A 24,055-nucleotide genomic window follows, 5' to 3' on the forward strand; every position below is an offset into this window, starting at 1 on the left:
TGATAGATAGGGGCAGGCTAAGGTTAAAGGGGATAGATAAGGGCTGGCTAAGGTTAAAGAGGATAGATAGGGGCAGGCTAAGGTTAAAGGGGGATAGATGGGGCTGGCTAATGTTAAAGAGGATAGATAGGGGCTGGCTAAGATTAAAGGGGATAGATGGGGCTGGCTAAGGTTAAAGGGGATAGATGGGGCTGGCTAAGGTTAAAGGGGATAGATGGGGCTGGCTAAGGTTAAAGGGGGATAGATAGGGCTGGCTAAGGTTAAAGGGGGATAGATAGGGCTGGCTAAGGTTAAAGGGGATAGATAGGGCTGGCTAAGGTTAAAGGGTGATAGATGGGGCTGGCTAAGGTTAAAGGGTGATAGATAGGGCTGGCTAAGGTTAAAGGGGGATAGATGGGGCTGGCTTAGGTTAAAGGGGGATAGATAGGGCTGGCTAAGGTTAAAGGGGGATAGATGGGGCTGGCTAAGGTTAAAGGGGGATAGATGGGGCTGGCTAAGGTTAAAGGGTGATAGATGGGGCTGGCTAAGGTTAAAGGGGGATAGATAAGGGCTGGCTAACGTTAAAGGGGGATAGATGGGGCTGGCTAAGGTTAAAGGGGATAGATAAGGGCTGGCTAAGGTTAAAGGGGGGTAGATGGGGCTGGCTAAGGTTAAAGGGGGATAGATGGGGCTTGCTAAGGTTAAAGGGGGATAGATAGGGCTGGCTAAGGTTAAAGGGGGATAGATAGGGCTGGCTAAGGTTAAAGGGTGATAGATGGGGCTGGCTAAGGTTAAATCAATCAATCAAGTTTATTTTATATAGCCCTTCGTACATCAGCTAATATCTCGAAGTGCAGTACAGAAACCCAGCCTAAAACCCCAAACAGCAAGCAATGCAGGTGTAGAAGCACGAGGAAGCACAAAGAGGATATATAAGGGCTAGCTAAGGTTAAAGGGGGATAGATGGGGCTGGCTAAGGTTAAAGGGGGATAGATGGTGCTGGCTAAGGTTAAAGGTTGATAGATGGGGCTGGCTAAGGTTAAAGGGTGATAGATAGGGCTGGCTAAGGTTAAAGAGGATAGATAAGGGCTGGCTAAGGTTAAAGGGTGATAGATGGGGCTGGCTAAGGTTAAAGGGTGATAGATAGGGGCAGGCTAAGGTTAAAGGGTGATAGATGGGGCTGGCTAAGGTTAAAGGGTGATAGATGGGGCTGGCTAAGGTTAAAGGGTGATAGATGGGGCTGGCTAAGGTTAAAGGGGGATAGATGGGGCTGGCTAAGGTTAAAGGGGGATCGATAGGGGCTGGCTAAGGTTAAAGGGTGATAGATGGGGCTGGCTAAGGTTAAAGGGGGATAGATGGGGCTGGCTAATGTTAAAGGGTGATAGATAGGGCTGGCTAAGGTTAAAGGGGGATAGATAGGGGCTGGTTAATGTTAAAGGGTGATAGATGGGGCTGGCTAAGGTTAAAGGGTGATAGATGGGGCTGGCTAAGGTTAAAGGGGGATAGATGGGGCTGGCTAAGGTTAAAGGTTGATAGATAGGAGCTGGCTATGGTTAAAGAGGATAGATAGGGGCTGGCTAAGGTTAAAGAGGATACATAAGGGCTGGCTAAGGTTAAAGGGTGATAGATGGGGCTGGCTAAGGTTAAAGGGTGATAGATGGGGCTGGCTAAGGTTAAAGGGTGATAGATAGGGGCTGGCTAAGGTTAAAGGGTGTTGGATGGGGCTGGCTAAGGTTAAAGGGTGATAGATGGGGTTGGCTAAGGTTAAAGGGGGATAGATAAGGGCTGGCTAAGGTTAAAGGGTGTTGGATGGGGCTGGCTAAGGTTAAAGGGTGATAGATGGGGTTGGCTAAGGTTAAAGGGGGATAGATAAGGGCTGGCTAAGGTTAAAGGGTGTTGGATGGGGCTGGCTAAGGTTAAAGGGTGATAGATGGGGTTGGCTAAGGTTAAAGGGGGATAGATAAGGGCTGGCTAAGGTTAAAGGGGGATATATAGGGCTGGCTAAGGTTAAAGGGGGATAGATGGGGCTGGCTAAGGTTAAAGGGGGATAGATGGTTAAAGGTTAAAGGGGATAGATAAGGGCTGACTAAGGTTAAAGAGGATAGATGGGGCTGGCTAAGGTTAAAGGGTGATAGATGGGGCTGGCTATGGTTAAAGGGTGATAGATAGGGGCTGGCTAAGGTTAAAGAGGATAGATAGGGGCTGGCTAAGGTTAAAGAGGATAGATAGGGGCTGGCTATGGTTAAAGGGGGATAGATAAGGGCTGGCTAAGGTTAAAGAGGATAGATAGGGGCTGGCTAAGGTTAAAGGGTGATAGATGGGGCTGGCTAAGGTTAAAGAGGATAGATAGGGGCTGGCTAAGGTTAAAGGGTGATAGATGGGGCTGGCTAAGGTTAAAGGGTGATAGATGGGGCTGGCTAAGGTTAAAGGGTGATAGATAGGGGCAGGCTAAGGTTAAAGGGTGATAGATAGGGGCAGGCTAAGGTTAAAGGGTGATAGATGGGGCTGGCTAAGGTTAAAGAGGATAGATGGGGCTGGCTAAGGTTAAAGGGGGATAGATGGGGCAGGCTAAGGTTAAAGGGTGATAGATGGGGCAGGCTAAGGTTAAAGGGTGATAGATGGGGCAGGCTAAGGTTAAAGGGTGATAGATAGGGGCTGGCTAAGGTTAAAGGGGATAGATAAGGGCTGGCTAAGGTTAAAGAGGATAGATAGGGGCAGGCTAAGGTTAAAGGGGGATAGATAGGGGCAGGCTAAGGTTAAAGGGGGATAGATAGGGGCAGGCTAAGGATAAAGGGGATAGATAAGGGCTGGCTAGGGTTAAAGGGTGATAGATGGGGCTGGCTAAGGTTAAAGGGTGATAGATAGGGGCTGGCTAAGGTTAAAGGGGGATAGATGGGGCAGGCTAAGGTTAAAGAGGATAGATAGGGGCTGGCTAAGGTTAAAGGGTGATAGATGGGGCTGGCTAAGGTTAAAGGGTGATAGATGGGGCTGGCTAAGGTTAAAGGGGGATAGATGGGGCTGGCTAAGGTTAAAGGGGGATAGATAGGGGCTGGCTAAGGTTAAAGAGGATAGATAAGGGCTGGCTAAGGTTAAAGAGGATAGATAAGGGCTGGCTAAGGTTAAAGGGTGATAGATGGGGCTGGCTAAGGTTAAAGGGGGATAGATAAGGGCTGGCTAGGGTTAAAGGGTGATAGATGGGGCTGGCTAAGGTTAAAGGGTGATAGATAGGGGCTGGCTAAGGTTAAAGGGGGATAGATGGGGCAGGCTAAGGTTAAAGAGGATAGATAGGGGCTGGCTAAGGTTAAAGGGTGATAGATGGGGCTGGCTAAGGTTAAAGGGTGATAGATTGGGCTGGCTAAGGTTAAAGGGGGATAGATGGGGCTGGCTAAGGTTAAAGGGGGATAGATAGGGGCTGGCTAAGGTTAAAGAGGATAGATAAGGGCTGGCTAAGGTTAAAGAGGATAGATAAGGGCTGGCTAAGGTTAAAGGGTGATAGATGGGGCTGGCTAAGGTTAAAGGGGGATAGATAAGGGCTGGCTAAGGTTAAAGGGGATAGATAGGGGCTGGCTAAGGTTAAAGGGGGATAGATGGGGCTGGCTAAGGTTAAAGAGGATAGATAGGGGCTGGCTAAGGTTAAAGGGGAAAGATGGGGCTAGCTAAGGTTAAAGGGGATAGATGGGGCTGGCTAAGGTTAAAGGGGATAGATAAGGGCTGGCTAAGGTTAAAGGGGGATAGATGGGGCTGGCTAAGGTTAAAGGGGGATAGATAGGGGCTGGCTAAGGTGAAGGGGGATAGATAAGGGCTGGCTAAGGTTAAAGATGGGGGCTCGGTAAGTATAATGTTGGCTTCTTGGCTGTTGTCATTTAGACCTGCCTGGCCTGCTGAGTGTCATTTAGACCTGCCTGGTCTGCTGAGTGTCATTTAGACCTGCCTGGCCTGCTGAGTGTCATTTAGACCTGCCTGGCCTGCTGAGTGTCATTTAGACCTGCCTGGCCTGCTGAGTCTCATTTAGACCTGCCTGGTCTGCTGAGTGTCATTTAGACCTGCCTGGCCTGCTGAGTGTCATTTAGACCTGCCTGGCCTGCTGAGTGTCATTTAGACCTGCCTGGTCTGCTGAGTGTCATTTAGACCTGCCTGGTCTGCTGAGTGTCATTTAGACCTGCCTGGCCTGCTGAGTGTCATTTAGACCTGCCTGGCCTGCTGAGTGTCATTTAGACCTGCCTGGCCTGCTGAGTGTCATTTAGACCTGCCTGGTCTGCTGAGTGTCATTTAGACCTGCCTGGCCTGCTGAGTGTCATTTAGACCTGCCTGGTCTGCTGAGTGTCATTTAGACCTGCCTGGTCTGCTGAGTGTCATTTACCTTGACTGAGATCTACACTGAGGAGATAGATGAGGGAGCTGGAAGGATCTATAAGTGTCAAAGGCTTTTATTGACAATTACATGAAGTTGATGCAAGGAGTCAATATTTGCAGTGTTGACCCTTCTTTTTCAAGACCTCTGTAATCCGCCCTGACATGCTGTCAATTAACTTCTGGGCCACATCCTGACTGATGGCAGCCTATTCTTGCATAATCAATGCTTGGAGTTTGTCAGATTTTTTTTTTTTTTTTTGTCCACCCACCTCTTGAGGATTGACCACAAGTTCTCAATGGGATTAAGGTCTGGGGAGTTTCTTGCTATGGACCCAAAATATTGATGTTTTGTTCCCCGAGCCACTTAGTTATCACTTTTGCTTTATGGCAAGGTGCTCCATCATGCTGGAAAAGGCATTGTTCGTCACCAAACTGTTCCTGGATGGTTGGGAGAAGTTGCTCTCGGAGGATGTGTTGGTACCGTTCTTTATTCATGGCTGTGTTCTCAGGCAAAATTGTGAGTGAGCCCGCTCCCTTGGCTGAGAAGCAACCCCACACATGAATGGTCTCAGGATGCTTTACTGTTGGCATGACACAGGACTAATGGTAGCGCTCACCTTGTCTTCTCCGGACAAGCTTTTTTCCAGATGCCCCAAGCAATCGGAAAGGGGATTCATCAGAGAAAATTACTTTACCCCAGTCCTCAGCAGTCCAATCCCTGTACCTTTTGCAGAATATCAGTCTGTCCCTGATGTTTTTCCTGGAGAGAAGTGGCTTCTTTGCTGCCCTTCTTGACACCAGGCCATCCTCCAAAAGTCTTCGACTCACTGTGCGTGCAGATGCACTCACACCTGCCTGCTGCCATTCCTGAGCAAGCTCTGTCCTGATGGTGCCCCGATCCCGCAGCTGAATCAACTTTAGGAGACGGTCCTGGCGCTTGCTGGACTTTCTTGGGCGCCCTGAAACCTTCTTCACAACAATTGAACCGCTCTCCTTGAAGTTCTTGATGATCCAATAAATGGTTGATTTAGGTGCAATCTTACTAGCAGCAATATCCTTGACTGTGAAGCCCTTTTTGTGCAAAGCAATGATGACGGCACGTCTTTCCTTGCAGGTAACCATGGTTGACAGAGGAAGAACAATGATTCCAAGCACCACCCTCCTTTTGAAGCTTCCAGTCTGTCTTAATGCAAATGAATTACTTTAAAATCATACAGGGTGATTTTCTGGATTTTTGTTTTAGATTCCGTCTCTCACAGTTGAAGTGTACCTATGATAACAATTACAGACCTCTACATGCTTTGTAAGTAGGAAAACCTGCAAATTCGGCAGTGTATCAAATACTTATTCTCCCCACTGTATATTAAACACACTAATAATTATATATACAATATACAATAACGAGGCTATACAGTGAAATAACAATAACGAGGCTATACAGTGAAATAACCATAACGAGGCTATACAGTGAAATAACATTAACGAGGCTATACAGTGAAATAACATTAACGAGGATATACAGTGAAATAACATTAACGAGGCTATTACAGTGAAATAACCATAACGAGGCTATACAGTGAAATAACATTAACGAGGATATACAGTGAAATAACATTAACGAGGCTATTACAGTGAAATAACATTAACGAGGATATACAGTGAAATAACATTAACGAGGCTATACAGTGAAATAACATTAACGAGGCTATACAGTGAAATAACAATAACGAGGCTATACAGTGAAATAACATTAACGAGGCTATACAGTGAAATAACATTAACGAGGCTATACAGTGAAATAACATTAACGAGGCTATTACAGTGAAATAACATTAACAAGGCTATACAGTGATATAACATTAACGAGGCTATACAGTGAAATAACATTAACGAGGCTATACAGTGAAATAACATTAACGAGGCTATACAGTGAAATAACATTAACGAGGCTATACAGTGAAATAACATTAACGAGGCTATGCAGTGAAATAACATTAACGAGGCTATACAGTGATATAACATTAACGAGGCTATACAGTGAAATAACCATAACTAGGCTATTACAGTGAAATAACATTAACGAGGCTATTACAGTGAAATAACATTAACGAGGATATACAGTGAAATAACAATAACGAGGCTATACAGTGAAATAACATTAACGAGGCTATACAGTGAAATAACATTAATGAGGCTATACAGTGAAATAACAATAACGAGGCTATACAGTGAAATAACATTAATGAGGCTATACAGTGAAATAACATTAATGAGGCTATACAGTGAAATAACATTAACGAGGCTATACAGTGAAATAACATTAACGAGGTGCATTTGGAAAGTATTCAGACCTTTTTCCACCTTTTGTTATGTTACAGCCTTGTACTGATATGAATTAAATCATTTTTTCCCCTCATCAACTTACTCAACAATACCCCACACCGGGAATTATATATATATATATAAGAACTGTATATATACAGTTGAAGTCGGAGGTTTACATACACCTTAGCCAAATACATTTAAACTCAGTTTTTCACAATTCCTGACATTTAATCAGAGTAAATATTCCCTGTCTTAGGTCAGTTAGGATCACCACTTTATTTTAAGAATGTGAAATGTCAGAATAATAGTAGAGAGAATGTTTTATTTCAGCTTTTATTTCTTTCATCACATTCCCCGTGGGTCAGAAGTTTATCAAATACATCATTCATTCATCAAAACAAACATAATTCTCACCTCCCTCAAACTCCATCTAATCAGTCCAATTATTTTATATTTTATTTAACCTTTATTTAACTAGGCAAGTCAGTTAAGAACAAATTATTATTTACAATGACGGCCTAGGAACAGTGAGGTTAATAGCCTTGTTCAGGGGCGGAACGACAGATTTTGACCTTGTCAGCTCGGGGATTCGATATAGCAACCTTTCAATTCCTGGCCCAACGCTCTAACCACTAGGCTACCTACCGCCTCTACACTCTAACCACTAGGCTACCTACCGCCTCTACACTCTAACCACTAGGCTACCTACCGCCTCTACACTCTAACCACTAGGCTACTTACCGCCTCTACGCTCTAACCACTAGGCTACCTACCGCCTCTACACTCTAACCACTAGGCTACCTACTGCCTCTACACTCTAACCACTAGGCTACCTACCGCCTCTACACTCTAACCACTAGGCTACCTACCGCCTCTACACTCTAACCACTAGGCTACCTACTGCCTCTACACTCTAACCACTAGGCTACCTACCGCCTCTACACTCTAACCACTAGGCTACCTACCGCCTCTACACTCTAACCACTAGGCTACCCTGTCACCCCAAATGGGAGGGAGACGAGTGTAATTTCTAGCTGACCGAAAGGTTATTCACATAGCCATCTTATGCTGTGCCATAACAACTGAAATGGTTTCCAATGATTTCCCCCCAGGTCAGTGGAGACCCGCGGGTCATCCAGAACCGGCCGGTCCAGAGAGCGGGTCTAAAAATGGCCGGATCTTCAGTTAGTACGTGAGCAGAGGTAGTGGGGGTTCTCTGAAGAAACGCTTTATGTACAAAAAGTAGCCAACGCTGAGCCCTTCTGCTAGTCAGAGACTCGCAGCCAACAGAACTATACAAAATGCCGAGATGTGTACGTAAAATTGTCCCTAGTGATGAAACGCTGTACTGAATGATAGACTGAATCTAAAGGTTATAAAACAGAGGCTTTTGTTTATTAGATTTTATTTTAAAATCAGGCTCCATTCAATGAGCAGACAGGAGGCTCAGGGTCAAAACTACGAGACCTAGAGAACAACACAAACTTGGTTTTAATAGCATTTTGCTATTAAGTTTAATCAGAAAGCGATTTTTTAAAATGAGTCTAAACAATGCTCAAGGATAGGTGCTAGGCCAGCTACTACCCTCTGCTGCAGGACCTCTATACTATCTATTACCCTCTGTAGCAGGACCTCTATATTATCTATTACCCTCTGTAGCAGGACCTCTATACTATCTATTACCCTCTGTAGCAGGACCTCTATACTATCTATTACCCTCTGTAGCAGGACCTCTATACTATCTACTACCCTCTGTAGCAGGACCTCTATACTATCTATTACCCTCTGCAGCAGGACCTCTATACTATCTATTACTCTCTGCTGCAGGACCTCTATACTATCTATTACCCTCTGTAGCAGGACCTCTATACTATCTATTACCCTCTGTAGCAGGACCTCTATACTATCTACTACCCTCTGCAGCAGGACCTCTATACTATCTACTACCCTCTGCAGCAGGACCTCTATACTATCTACTACCCTCTGTAGTGCCTTGCGGTCAGATGTCGAGCAGTTCCCATACCAAGTGGTGATGCAACCAGTCAAGATGCTCTTAATGGTATTACTTTTTGAGGATCTGAGGACCCATGCCAAAATCTTTTCAGTCTCCCGAGGGGGAAAAGGTTTTGTCGTGCCCTATTCACGACTGTCTTTGTTTGGACCATGATAGATCGTTGGTGATGTGGACACAGAGAAACTTAAAGCTCTCGTCCCACTTCACTACAGCCCCGTCGATGTGGATGGTGCGTGCTTGTTCCTCCATTTCCTTTAGTCCATGATCAGCTCCTTTGTATTACTGGGGTTGAAGGATAGGTTTTTGTCCTTGCACCACAATGACCTCTTCCCTGTAGGCTGTCTAATCATCGTCGGTGATCAGGCCTACCACCGTTGTGTAGTCGGCAAACTTAACCTTTCACGAGTATCAACCCCGTATCCGGGATCACCCCCCACCCCCCCCACACTGATTAGCATCGCTAGCATAGCTTCACAAGTAAATAGTAGCATCTAAATATCATTAAATCACAAGTCCAAGACACCAGATGAAAGATACAGATCTTGTGAATAAACCCATCATTTCTGTTTTTTAAAATGTTTTACAGGGAAGACACAATATGTAAATCTATTAGCTAACCACGTTAGCAAAATACACCATCTTTCTTTGTCCACCATTTTCTCTCTCCACCACTAGCTATCACCAATTCGGCTAAACTAAGATATTGATAGCAACAAACCAAGAAAAAAACTCATCAGATGACAGTCTGATAACATATTTATGGTATAGGATAGGTGTTGTTAGAAAAAAGTGCATATTTCAGGTAGAAATCACAGTTTACAATTGCACCGACCATCACAAATCGACTAGAATTACTAGATAGAGCAACGTGTATGACCAATTTACTCATCATAAAACATTTCATAAAAATAGACAAAGCATAGCAATGGAAAGACACAGTTCTTGTGATTTCAGACCATATTTCAGATTTTCTAAGCGTTTTTCAGCGAAAACACAATAAATCGATAAGTTAGCATACCACATGTACAAACGTTAGTAGAGCATGAATTCAAGGCAAAGGGAGCTATAACGTTATCATCGCCAAAATATATTAATTTTTTCACTAACCTTCTCAGAATTCTTCCGATGACACTCCTGTAACATCATTTTACAACATACATATACAGTTTGTTCGAAAAGGTGCATATTTAGCCATACAAAACCGTGGTTACACAATAAAAATACTAGGAAATCAAGCCTCAATATGTCTGACGTCATCTATCAGAGTGATCTAGTTTAATTGAAAGCTAATCATATACTTGACTAAAAAATACAGGGTTGACAGGAATCGAAAGACAAATTAGTTCTTAATGCAACCGCTGACTTACATTTTTAAAATTATCCTTACTTTTCAATACAGGGTTCGCCAAGTGACGCGATAACAAACAAAATGGCGAAATATGCGTTTAAAATATTTCGACAGAACAACGATTTATCATATTAAATATTGCTTACTTTGAGCTGTTCTTCCATCAGATTCTTGGGCAATGTATTCTTTCTTGGGTTTAATCTTCTTTTGGTCGAAAGATGTCCTTTGTCCGTCTAAATGCCCGCTAACGTTCGACCGGGACCCCGAAATGTGCCCGGTGCTTCACATAGAAATGCATCAAAATCGCACTAAACGGATATAAATTGCTATAAAACGGTTTAAATTAACTACCTTATGATGTTTCTAAGTCCTATATCGAATTAAATTACAGACGGATACATTTTACGTTGATAACCGAGCCTTTGAAAATGGCATCCGGAGGTGTCTTCCTGCGTAAAGGCGAGCGTCGAAAGGGGGGCTACCCTCACTCCTTGGTCCTTTATAACCTCTGAGAGCTACGCAGAAGGCCCATTCCACTTCTCATTGGTTACTGACATCCAGGGGAAGGCGGGTGCAGTTCGTGTCGTTCCATAGGATATACACAGACTTTTAAAACTGATCTGAAATCAGAGCTTCGCTCTCAGACCTTTCACTGTCTGTCATGGATTTCGCTGTAGAAAGAGTTCTGGGTCACCCACAGACATCATTCCAACTTTGTATGAAACTAGAAAGTGTTTTCTATCCAATAGAATTAATAATATGCATATTGTACGAGCAAGAATTGAGTACTAGGCAGTTTAATTTGGAGACGACAAAATGCTAATTCGGAACAGCACCCCCTGTAGTCGCAAGAAGATGGTGTTGGGAGTCGTGCGCTGCCAGGCAGTCGTGGGTGAACAGGGAGTACTGGAGTGGACAAAGCATACACCCCTGAGGGTCCTCAGTGTTGAGGGTCAGCGTGGTGGATGTGTTGTTGTCTACCTCCACCACCTGGAGTCAGCCCATTAGGAAGTCCAGGATCCAGTTGCAGAGGGAGGTGTTTAGTCGCAGGGTCCGTAATTTAGTGATGAGCTTGAAGGGCACTATGGTGTTGAACGCTGAGCTGTAGTCAATGAATAGCATTCTCACGTAGGTGTTCTTTTTGTCCAGGTGGGAAAGGGCAGTGTGGAGTGCAATAGAGAATGCGTTATCTGTGGATCTGTTTGGGATTGGAGTGGGTCCAGGGTGTCTGGGATGATGGTGTTAATGTGAGCCTTTCAAAGTTTTTCATGGCTACAGATGTGAGTGCCACGAGGTGAAACTCATTTAGGCAGCTTGTCAACATCCTGATAATCCATCTGGCCCTGCGGCCTAATGAATGTTAACCTGTTTAAAGGTCTTACTCACGTCGGCTATGGAGAGTGTGATCACATAGTCGTCTGGGACAGCTGGTGCTCTCATGTATGGTTCAGTATTGCTTGCCACAAAGAGAGCATATAAGGAATGTATCTCGTCTGGTAGGCTCGTGTCACTGGGCAGCTCGCTTTTGGGTTTCCCTTTATAATCCATGATAGTTTGCAAGCCCTGCCACAAGAGAGAGAGGGAGCCCTATCACATCTGACATGGGGAATTAGGCTGAGGAGGCACGGGTAGAGGAGAGGAGAGAGGGGTGGAGGCATTGGGAGAGGAATGATGGTCACCAAGGGGGAGAGCTAGGGAGGGAGAATAAAATGAGAGAAATTAGAAAGTTGAAGGGGGACTTGGAGAGGGTACTGGTAGAGACCTGGTAGAGAACTGGTAGAGAACTGGTAGAGACCTGGTAGAGAACTGGTAGAGACCTGGTAGAGAACTGGTAGAGACCTGGTAGAGACCTGGTAGAGAACTGGTAGAGACCTGGTAGAGACCTGATAGAGACCTGGTAGAGAACTGGTAGAGAACTGGTAGAGAACTGGTAGAGACCTGGTAGAGAACTGGTAGAGAGCTGGTAGAGAACTGGTAGAGAACTGGTAGAGACCTGGTAGAGAACTGGTAGAGACCTGGTAGAGAACTGGTAGAGAACTGGTAGAGAACTGGTAGAGAACTGGTAGAGACCTGGTAGAGACCTGGTAGAGACCTGGTAGAGAGTGTACTGGTAGAGACCTTGTAGAGACCTTGTAAAGACCTGGTAGAGACCTGGTAGAGACCTGGTAGAGAGTGTACTGGTAGAGACCTTGTAGAGACCTTGTAAAGACCTGGTAGAGACCTGGTAGAGACCTGGTAGAGACCCTCTAGAGACCTGGTAGAGAACTGGTAGAGACCTTGTAGAGACCTTGTAAAGACCTGGTAGAGACCTGGTAGAGACCTGGTAGAGACCTGGTAGAGAGTGTACTGATAGAGACCTGGTAGAGACCTGGTAGAGAGTGTACTGATAGAGACCTGGTAGAGACCTGATAGAGAGTGTACTGATAGGGACCTGGTAGAGAACTGGTAGAGACCTGGTAGAGACCTGGTAGAGACCTGGTGGAGACCTGGTAGAGAGTGTACTGGTAGAGACCTGGTAGAGACCTGGTAGAGACCTGGTAGAGACCTGGTAGAGAGTGTACTGGTAGAGACCTTGTAGAGACCTTGTAGAGACCTGGTAGAGACCTGGTAGACAGTGTACTGGTAGAGACCTTGTAGAGACCTTGTAAAGACCTGGTAGAGACCTGGTAGAGACCTGGTAGAGACCTGGTAGAGAGTGTACTGATAGAGACCTGGTAGAGACCTGGTAGAGACCTGGTAGAGACCTGGTAGAGACCTGGTAGAGAGTGTACTGATAGAGACCTGGTAGAGACCTGGTAGAGACCTGGTGGAGACCTGGTAGAGAGTGTACTGATAGAGACCTGGTAGAGACCTGGTAGAGAGTGTACTGGTAGAGACCTGGTAGAGACCTGGTAGAGACCTGGTAGAGACCTGGTAGAGACCTGGTAGAGAGTGTACTGATAGAGACCTGGTAGAGACCTGGTAGAGACCTGGTAGAGACCTGGTAGAGACCTGGTAGAGAGTGTACTGATAGAGACCTGGTAGAGACCTGGTAGAGAGTGTACTGATAGAGACCTGGTAGAGACCTGGTAGAGAGTGTACTGGTAGAGACCTGGTAGAGACCTGGTAGAGACCTGGTAGAGAGTGTACTGGTAGAGACCTGGTAGAGACCTGGTAGAGACCTGGTAGAGACCTGGTAGAGACCTGGTAGAGACCTGGTAGAGAGTGTACTGATAGAGACCTGGTAGAGACCTGGTAGAGACCTGGTAGAGACCTGGTAGAGAGTGTACTGATAGAGACCTGGTAGAGACCTGATAGAGACCTGATAGAGAGTATACTGATAGAGACCTGGTAGAGACCTGATAGAGACCTGGTAGAGACCTGATAAAGACCTCATAGAGAGTTCCCGAACTAGAACAAAAGCAGATAGTAGATTGTTGTGATAGAACAGGGAGAGAGAGAAGAGAGAAAATAGGAGAGGGAAAAATAGGCTGCCACCAAGAAAAGAGAGAGAAGAAGAGAGGAGAAGGAAAGAGAGGAGAGGAAGGTGGTATGAGAGATGAAGGGATAATGAATGATAGATGAGTAACAGCAGTTTGTTGTGACAGCAGGTCCAGAGAGAGAGAGAAAGAAAGAATAAGAGAGACAGAGAGAGAGACACAGAGAGAGAGAGAGAGAGAGAGAGAGAGAGAGAGAGAGAGAGAGAGAGTGTGTATCTATAAACAGTACATATAACTCACAGCAGAGGACTTTGATACAGACGGCGTGTAGGTTGTTCTCCGCCCTGATCAGAGACCTCATCCCGATGACGAAGAGGTTCCCGAAGCATGTGATGAAGGCCATGACCCACACAGAGACCCTGAGCACCACGTTGGCTAACAGGTCCTCGAAGGAAGAGATACCGTCTGTGTTGGGCTTACACGTTCTCACGTGGGGCGCGTAGGAACAGTACTGGAAGGTCTTGAAGTAGCTACGGAGAGGAGAGGAAGGGGTGGGGGATAGGAGGAGAGGAGAGGAGAGGAGAGGAGAGGAGAGGAGAGGAGAGGAGAGGAGAGGAGAGGATGAACACATAGTATAGAATGTGATAACAGGGAACATATAGTATAGAATGTAATGAACATATAGTATAGAATGTGATGAACATATAGTATAGAATGTGATGAACATATAGTATAGAATGTGATGAACATATAGTATAGAATGTGATATGCAGGACATATAGTATACAATGTGATGAACATATAGTGTAGAATGTGATACACAGGACATATAGTATAGAACGTGATGAACATATATTATAGAATGTGATATACAGGACATATAGTATAGAATGTGATATACAGGACATATAGTATAGAATGTGATATACATATAGTATAGAATGTGATATACATATAGTATAGAATGTGATGAACATATAGTATAGAATGTGATATACCGGACATATAGTATAGAATGTGATGAACATATAGTATAGAATGTGATGAACATATAGTATAGAATGTAATGAACATATAGTATAGAATGTGATATACATATAGTATAGAATGTGATATACATATAGTATAGAATGTGATGAACATATAGTATAGAATGTGATATACAGGACATATAGTATAGAATGTGATATACATGACATATAGTATAGAATGTGATATACAGGACATATAGTATAGAATGTGATATACATATAGTATAGAATGTGATATACATATAGTATAGAATGTGATGAACATATAGTATAGAATGTGATATACATATAGTATAGAATGTGATATACAGGACATATAGTATAGAATGTGATATACATATAGTATAGAATGTGATATACATATAGTATAGAATGTGATGAACATATAGTATAGAATGTGATATACATATAGTATAGAATGTGATGAACATATAGTATAGAATGTGAATGTGTACATACATGTGTGAGAGGTTCCCCATGGGTAGAAACATCTTGGTCTGGATGTTTGGAATCTCAATACCCTCCAGACCCCTACAGAAAAGACAACACCGGTTATTAGGTTGAGTTATTATCAGCATTGTCAATACTTATCTACATGTAGCGTGCTGTAGTGGTATGTTCTGGTAGTGTAGAGTACTGGTAGGTAATGGTAGGTACTGGTAGTGTACGGTACTGGTAGGTAATGGTAGGTGCTGGTAGTGTAGAGTACTGGTAGGTAATGGTAGGTACTGGTAGTGTACGGTACTGGTAGGTAATGGTAGGTGCTGGTAGTGTAGAGTACTGGTAGGTAATGGTAGTGTAGAGTACTGGTAGGTACTGGTAGTGTAGAGTACTGGTAGGTAATGGTAGTGTAGAGTACTGGTAGGTACTGGTAGTGTAGAGTACTGGTAGGTACTGGTAGTGTAGAGTACTGGTAGGTACTGGTAGTGTACGGTAATGGTAGGTACTGATAGTGTACGGTACTGGTAGGTAATGGTAGGTACTGGTAGTGTAGAGTACTGGTAGGTACTGGTAGTGTAGAGTACTGGTAGGTACTGGTAGTGTAGAGTACTGGTAGGTACTGGTAGTGTACGGTACTGGTAGGTACTGGTAGTGTACGGTACTGGTAGGTAATGGTAGGTACTGGTAGTGTAGAGTACTGGTAGGTAATGGTAGGTACTGGTAGTGTAGAGTACTGGTAGGTAATGGTAGGTACTGGTAGTGTAGAGTACTGGTAGGTAATGGTAGGTGCTGGTAGTGTACGGTACTGGTAGGTAATGGTAGGTACTGGTAGTGTAGAGTACTGGTAGGTAATGGTAGTGTAGAGTACTGGTAGGTACTGGTAGTGTAGAGTACTGATAGGTAATGGTAGGTACTGGTAGTGTAGAGTACTGGTAGGTAATGGTAGGTACTGATAGTGTATGGTACTGGTAGGCAATGGTAGTGTAGAGTACTGGTAGGTAATGGTAGGTACTGGTAGTGTAGAGTACTGGTAGGTAATGGTAGGTGCTGGTAGTGTACGGTACTGGTAGGTAATGGTAGGTACTGGTAGTGTAGAGTACTGGTAGGTAATGGTAGTGTAGAGTACTGGTAGGTACTGGTAGTGTAGAGTACTGATAGGTAATGGTAGGTACTGGTAGTGTAGAGTACTGGTAGGTAATGGTAGGTACTGATAGTGTATGGTACTGGTAGGCAATGGTAGGTACTGGTAGTGTAGAGTACTGGTAGGTAATGGTAGGTACTGGTAGTGTAGAGTACTGGTAGGTAATGGTAGGTACTGGTAGTGTAGAGTACTGGTAGGTAATGGTAGGTGCTGGTAGTGTACGGTACTGGTAGGTAATGGTAGGTACTGGTAGTGTAGAGTACTGGTAGGTAATGGTAGTGTAGAGTACTGGTAGGTACTGGTAGTGTAGAGTACTGATAGGTAATGGTAGGTACTGGTAGTGTAGAGTACTGGTAGGTAATGGTAGGTACTGATAGTGTATGGTACTGGTAGGCAATGGTAGGTACTGGTAGTGTAGAGTACTGGTAGGTAATGGTAGGTACTGGTAGTGTAGAGTACTGGTAGGTAATGGTAGGTACTGGTAGTGTAGAGTACTGGTAGGTAATGGTAGGTACTGGTAGTGTAGAATACTGGTAGGTAATGGTAGGTACTGGTAGTGTAGAGTACTGGTAGGTACTGGTAGGTACTGGTAGTGTAGAGTACTGGTAGGTACTGGTAGGTACTGGTAGTGTACGGTACTGGTAGGCAATGGTAGGTACTGGTAGTGTAGAGTACTGGTAGGTAATGGTAGGTACTGGTAGTGTAGAGTACTGGTAGGTAATGGTAGGTACTGGTAGTGTAGAGTACTGGTAGGTAATGGTAGGTACTGGTAGTGTAGAATACTGGTAGGTAATGGTAGGTACTGGTAGTGTAGAGTACTGGTAGGTAATGGTAGGTACTGGTAGTGTAGAGTACTGGTAGGTAATGGTAGGTACTGGTAGTGTACTGGTACTGGTAGGTAATGGTAGGTACTGGTAGTGTACGGTACTGGTCGGTAATGGTAGGTACTGGTAGTGTACTTGTACTGGTAGGTAATGGTAGGTACTGGTAGTGTATGGTACTGGTAGGTAATGGTAGGTACTGGTAGTGTACGGTACTGGTAGGTAATGGTAGGTACTGGTAGTGTACTGTACTGGTAGGTAATGGTAGGTATAGGCAGTGTACTGTACTGGTAGGTAATGGTAGGTACTGTACTGGTAGGTAATGGTATGTAATGGTAGTGTACTGTACTGGTAGTGTACTGTACTGGTAGGTACTGGTAGTGTACTGTACCGGTAGGTAATGGTAGTGTAGTGTACTGGTAGTGTACTGTACTGGTAGGTAATGGTAGTGTAGTGTACTGGTAGGTAATGGTATGTAATGGTAGTGTACTGTACTGGTAGTGTACTGTACTGGTAGGTACTGGTAGTGTACTGTACTGGTAGGTAATGGTAGTGTAGTGTACTGGTAGTGTACTATACTGGTAGGTAATGGTAGTGTAGTGTACTGGTAGTGTACTGTACTGGTAGTGTACTGTACTGGTAGGTAATGGTAGTGTAGTGTACTGGTAGTGTACTGTACTGGTAGGTAATGATAGAGTACGGTACTGGTAGGTAATGATAGTTTACTGTAATGGTAGGTAATGTACTGGTAGGTAATGTACTGGTAGTTAATGGTAGTGTACTGTACTGGTAGGTAATGTACTGCTAAGTACTGGTAGTGTACAGTACTGGAAGGTACTGGTAGTATACTGTACTGGTAGGCTAAGCTATACAGTATGTCTTCTACTCACAGGGACTGGAGCTGGGTCAGGTCGTCAAAGTGACCCGGGTGGATGTGGAACAAAGGATTATGGGATATGTTCCTGTGACAAAACGTAAAAAAACAAGTAAACAAGTGATTCTGTCTGACAGGCAAACAGACAGACCTGTATGTTTTTCCCTGGCTGTGAGAATGAAACTAACTGTTATTATCTCAGCAGAGGAGGAGGCTCCGCAGGGCTAGTGGAGAAGATGTTGCCAGGGCTGGTGGAAAAGATGTTGCCAGGGATAGTGGAGAAGATGTTGCCAGGGCTGGTGGAGAAGATGTTGCCAGGGCTGGTGGAGAAGATGTTGCAGGGCTAGTGGAGAAGATGTTGCCAGGGCTGGTGGAGAAGATGTTGCAGGGCTAGTGGAGAAGATGTTGCCAGGGCTGGTGGAGAAGATGTTGCCAGGGCTGGTGGAGAAGATGTTGCCAGGGCTGGTGGAGAAGATGTTGCAGGGCTGGTGGAGAAGATGTTGCCAGGGCTAGTGGAGAAGATGTTGCAGGGCTAGTGGAGAAGATGTTGCCAGGGCTAGTGGAGAAGATGTTGCCAGGGCTGGTGGAGAAGATGTTGCCAGGGCTGGTGGAGAAGATGTTGCCAGGGCTGGTGGAGAAGATGTTGCAGGGCTAGTGGAGAAGATATTGCAGGGCCAGTGGAGAAGATGTTGCAGGGCTAGTGGAGAAGATATTGCAGGGCCAGTGGAGAAGATGTTGCCAGGGCTGGTGGAGAAGATATTGCAGGGCCAGTGGAGAAGATGTTGCAGGGCTGGTGGAGAAGATGTTGCCAGGGCTGGTGGAGAAGATGTTGCCAGGGCTGGTGGAGAAGATGTTGCAGGGCTAGTGGAGAAGATATTGCAGGGCCAGTGGAGAAGATGTTGCAGGGCTGGTGGAGAAGATGTTGCCAGTTATGGTGGAGAAGATGTTGCCAGGGCTAGTGGAGAAGATGTTGCCAGGCTGGTGGAAAAGATGTTGCAGGGCTGGTGGAGAAGATGTTGCAGGGCAGGTGGAGAAGATGTTGCAGGGCTGGTGGAGAAGATGTTGCAGGGCTGGTGGAGAAGATGTTGCCAGGCTGGTGGAAAAGATGTTGCCAGGGCTGGTGGAGAAGATGTTGCCAGGGCTAGTGGAGAAGATGTTGCCAGGCTAGTGGAGAAGATGTTGCCAGGGCTAGTGGAGAAGATGTGGCAGGGCTCGCCAGGCTCCCACGCCATGCCTCGCTCCGGCTCCCACGCCATGCTTCGCCAGGCTCCCACGCCATGCCGCGGCCAGTTCGCCAGGCTCCCACGCCATGCCTCGGCCAGTTCGCCAGGCTCCCACGCTATACCTCGGCCGGTTCGCCAGGCTCCCACGCCATACCTCGGCCAGCTCGCCAGAATCCCACGCCATGCCTCGGCCGGCTCGCCAGGCTCCCACGCCATGCCTCGGCCTGTTCGCCAGGCTCCCACGCCATGCCTCGCCAGGCTCCCACGCCATACCTCGGCCGGCTCGCCAGAATCCCACGCCATGCCTCGCCAGGCTCCCACGCCATACCTCGGTCGGCTCGCCAGAATCCAACGCCATGCCTCGGCCGGCTCGCCAGGCTCCCACGCCATGCCTCGGCCTGTTCGCCAGGCTCCCACGCCATGCCTCGCCAGGCTCCCACGCCATACCTCGGCCGGCTCGCCAGAATCCCACGCCATGCCTCGGCCGGCTCGCCAGGCTCCCACGCCTTGCCTCGGCCGGCTAGCCAGGCTCCCACGCCATGCCTCGCCAGGTTCGCAAGGCTCCCACGCCATGCCTCGGCCGGCTAGCCAGGCTCTCGCGCCATGCCTCGGCCGGCTCGCCAGAATCCCACGCCATGCCTCGGCTGGCTCGCCAGGCTCCCACGCCATGTCGAGGCCGGCTCCCACGCCATGCCTCGCTAGGCTCCCACGCCATGCCTCGCCAGGCTCCCACGCCATGCCTCGCTATGGCTCCCACGCCATGCCTCGGCCGGCTAGCTAGGCTCTCGCGCCATGCCTCGGCCGGCTCGCCAGGGTCCCACGCCATGCCTCGCCAGGCTCCCACGCCATGCCTCGGCCAGCTCGGCCGGCTCCCACGCCATGCCTCGGCCGGCTCGCCCGGCTCCCACGCCATGCCTTGGCCGGCTCCCACACCATGCCTCGGCCGGCTCCCACGCCATGCCTCGGCCGGCTCGCCAGGCTCCCACGCCATGCCTCGGCCGGCTCGCCAGGCTCCCACGCCATGCCTCGGCCGGATCCCACACCATGCCTCGCCAGGCTCCCACTCCATGCCTCGGCCGGCTCGCCAGGCTCCCACGCCATGCCTCGGCCGGCTCGCCAGGCTCCCACTCCATGCCTCGGCCGGCTCCCACGCCATGCCTCGCCAGGCTCCCACACCATGCCTCGGCCTACTCGCCAGGCTCCCACGCCATGCCTCGGCCAGCTCCCACACCATGCCTCGCCAGGCTCCCACGCCATGCCTCGGCCGGCTCCCACACCATGCCTCGCCAGGCTCCCACGCCATGCCTCGGCCAACTCGCTAGGCTCCCACGCCATGCCTTTCTATGGCTCCCACGCCATGCCTCGGCCAGCTCCCACGCCATGCCTCGGCCGGCTCCCACGCCATGCCTCGCCAGGCTCCCACTCCAGGCTCCCACTCCAGGCTCCCACTCCATGCCTCGGCCGGCTCGCCAGGCTCCCACGCCATGCCTCGGCCGGCTCCCACGCCATGCCTCGCTCCGGCTCCCACGCCATGCGTCGCCCTGCTCCCACTCCATGCCTCGCCAGGCTCCCTCGCCTCGCCCGGCTCGCCAGGCTCCCTTGCCGCAGCTAGACAGTGTGTTTCGTCAGGCCTGCAGGGGAGCTAAAGTCATTCCGCTATCCAAGAATAGTAAAGCCCCCTTCACTGGCTCAAGTAGCCGACCAATCCGCCTGTTACCAACCCTTAGTAAACTTCCGGAAAATATCGTGTTTTACCAGATACAATGCTATTTCACAGTAAACAAACAGACTCTCAGCACGCATCTAGGAAAGGACACTCAACAAGCACAGCACTTACACAAATGACTGATGATTGGCTGAGAGAAATTGATGATAAGATTATTGTGGGGGCTGTTTTGTTAGACTTCAGTGCAGCTTTTGACATTATCGATCATAGTCTGCTGCTGGAAAAATGTACGTGTTATGGCTTTACACCCCCTGCTATAATGTGGATAAAGAGTTACTTGTCTAACGGAACACAGAGGGTGTTCTTTAATGGAAGCCTCTCCAATATAATCCAGTTAGAATCAGGAATTCCCCAGCGCAGCTGTTTAGGCCCCTGGCTTTGTTCAATCTTTACTAACGACATGCCACTGAGTAAAGCCAGTGTGTCTGTGTATGTGGATGACTCGACACTATACACGTCAGAGACTGAAATGACTGCAACACAGCTGTAGGTAGTTTCAGAGTGGGTAGCAAGGAATTAGTTAGTCCTAAATATTTGCAAAACTAAAAGCATTGTATTTGGGATAAATCATTCACTAAGCCCTAAAACCTCAACTACATCTCGTAATGTGGAAATTGAGCAAGTTGAGGTGACTAAACTGCTTGGAGTTATCCTGGATTGTAAACTACCCTGTTCTGAGCCAATTGCAATTTTCCTAAGTTCCTCTTTGTGGCACCTGACCACACTACTGAATAGTAGTCCAGGTACGACAAAACCAGGGCCTGTAGGACCTGCCTTGTTGATAGTGCTGTTAAGAAGGTAGAAACTAGGGCCTGTAGGACCTGCCTTGTTAATAGTGTTGTTAAGGTAGAAACTAGGGCCTGTAGGACCTGCCTTGTTAATAGTGTTGTTAAGGTAGAAACTAGGGCCTGTAGGACCTGCCTTGTTGATAGTGTTGTTAAGAAGGTAGAAACTAGGGCCTGTAGGACCTGCCTTGTTGATAGTGCTGTTAAGAAGGCAGAGCAGCGCTTTATTATGGACAGACTTCTCCCCATCTTAGCTACTGTTGTATCAATACGTTTTGACCATGACAGCACGGCTGGCCCTTAAAAGTCACGGAGAGCTAACATGCAAGTCAATTTCTCATGGCTCAAAGTGGAAGAGAGATTGACTTACTCATTACTTGTTTTTGTAAGAGGTGTTGACAAGCTGAAGGTACCGAGCTGTCTGTTTAAAATAATAGCACACAGTTTCGGACACCCATCCCTACCCCACAAGACATGCCACCAGAGGTCTCTTCACAGTCCCCAAGTCCAGAACAGACTATGGGAGGCACACAGTACTACATAGAGCCATGACTACATGGAACTCTATTCCACATCAGGTAACTGATGCAGCAGGAGAATAAGATTTAAAAAGCAGGTAAAAATACACCTTATGGAACAGCAGAGACTGTGAAGTAACACAAAACATAGGAACAGACAGTTGCCTTGGCAACAACTAATGGGGATCCATAACAAATACAAGAGGCTCTCCGTTTGGATGTGGCCTATTTAAAACCCTTACTGCAGACATAGAATCAATGGCTGCCATTCATTTACTATTAAAGTTATCAACTAAATCATCACAACAGGAAAGCAGAATAGGTGACAGAGTATTGTTCAGACACTCAATAAAATCTGTGTCAACTCCAGAGGTAAGATAGTGTTCCTTAATAATGAGTTAATAGTGAGTTCAGTATTACCCTGTGCTATGGGCAACAAGGTAGTATAAATCCCCAGTGGTGATCAGATAAAACAACATCAACAATAGAGGATATGTCAATAGAAAGCCCCTTGGTAATAACCAGGTCCAGTAGAAAGCCCCTTGGTAATAACCAGGTCCAGTAGAAAGCCCCTTGGTAATAACCAGGTCCAGTAGAAAGCCCCTTGGTAATAACCAGGTCTAGTAGAAAGCCCCTTGGTAATAACCAGGTCCAGTAGAAAGCCCCTTGGTAATAACCAGGTCCAATAGAAAGCCCCTTGGTAATAACCAGGTCCAGTAGAAAGCCCCTTGGTAATAACCAGGTCCAGTAGAAAGCCCCTTGGTAATAACCAGGTCCAGTAGAAAGCCCCTTGATAATAACCAGGTCCAGTAGAAAGCCCCTTGGTAATAACCCGGTCCAGTAGAAAGCCCCTTGGTAATAACCAGGTCCAGAGTATGGCTGTGGTTATGGGTGGGCTCAGTAGAAAGCCCCTTGGTTATAACCCGGTCCAGAGTATGGGGCTGTGGTTATGGGTGGGCCCAGTAGAAAGCCCCTTGGTATTAACCAGGTCCAGAGAATGGCTGTGGTTATGGGTGGGCCCAGTAGAAAGCCCCTTGGTAATAACCAGGTCCAGAGTATGGCTGTGGTTATGGGTGGGCCCAGTAGAAAGCCCCTTGGTAATAACCAGGTGCAGAGTATGGTTGTGGTTATGGGTGGGCCCAGTAGAAAGCCCCTTGGTTATAACCCGGTCCAGAGTATGGGGCTGTGGTTATGGGTGGGCCCAGTAGAAAGCCCCTTGGTATTAACCAGGTCCAGAGAATGGCTGTGGTTATGGGTGGGCCCAGTAGAAAGCCCCTTGGTTATAACCCGGTCCAGAGTATGGGGCTGTGGTTATGGGTTGGCCCAGTAGAAAGCCCCTTGGTAATAACCAGGTCCAGAGTATGGTTGTGGTTATGGGTGGGCCCAGCAGAAAGCCCCTTGGTAATAACCCGGTCCAGAGTATGGCCGTTATAGGTGGGCCCAGTGGAAAGCCCCTTGGTAATAACCAGGTCCAGTAGAAAGCCCCTTGGTAATAACCAGGTCCAGAGTATGGCTGTGGTTATGGTTGGGCCCTGTAGAAAGCACCTTGGTAATAACCCGGTCCAGAGTATGGCTGTGGTTATGGGTGGGCCCTGTAGAAAGCCCCTTGGTAATAGCCAGGTCCAGAGTATGGCTGTAGTTATGGGTGGGCCCAGTAGAAAGCCCCTTGGTAATAACCAGGTCCAGAGTATGGCTGTGGTTATGGTTGGGCCCTGTAGAAAGCCCCTTGGTAATAACCCGGTCCAGTAGAAAGCCCCTTGGTAATAACCAGGTCCAGAGTATGGCTGTGGTTATGGGTGGGCCCAGCAGAAAGCCCCTTGGTAATAACCAGATCCAGAGTATGGCTGTGGTTATGGGTGGGCCCAGTAGAAAGCCCCTTGGTAATAACCAGGTCCAGAGTATGGCTGTGGTTATGGGTGGGCCCAGTGGCTTTCAACTATATTCAGCCACAATAATATTTTTTCTTGAGCGGATCAAGGGGCCGCAAAATAATTACAAACAATTTGTAGACTGCAAATTGATCACAAGAAACCCAAAGAGACATAGCATTTGATTAA

General features: G+C 47.0%; 1 protein-coding gene across 1 annotated transcript in view; it reads right to left on the reverse strand.

The window, feature by feature from the left end:
- The window catches only part of LOC120056825 (relaxin receptor 2-like), a 121,057-nt gene that overhangs the window by 29,310 nt on the left and 67,692 nt on the right, over window positions 1-24,055 (reverse strand). The window contains exons 12-14 of the mRNA XM_039005055.1: window positions 17,763-17,834; window positions 14,929-15,000; window positions 13,739-13,968 (exon numbers count right to left, since the gene is read on the reverse strand). Coding sequence (XP_038860983.1) covers window positions 13,739-13,968; window positions 14,929-15,000; window positions 17,763-17,834 — 374 coding nt within the window. The remainder of the gene's footprint in view (window positions 1-13,738; window positions 13,969-14,928; window positions 15,001-17,762; window positions 17,835-24,055) is intronic.

The sequence above is a fragment of the Salvelinus namaycush genome, chromosome 12 (assembly GCF_016432855.1).
Source record: "Salvelinus namaycush isolate Seneca chromosome 12, SaNama_1.0, whole genome shotgun sequence".
Taxonomy (NCBI): domain Eukaryota; kingdom Metazoa; phylum Chordata; class Actinopteri; order Salmoniformes; family Salmonidae; genus Salvelinus; species Salvelinus namaycush.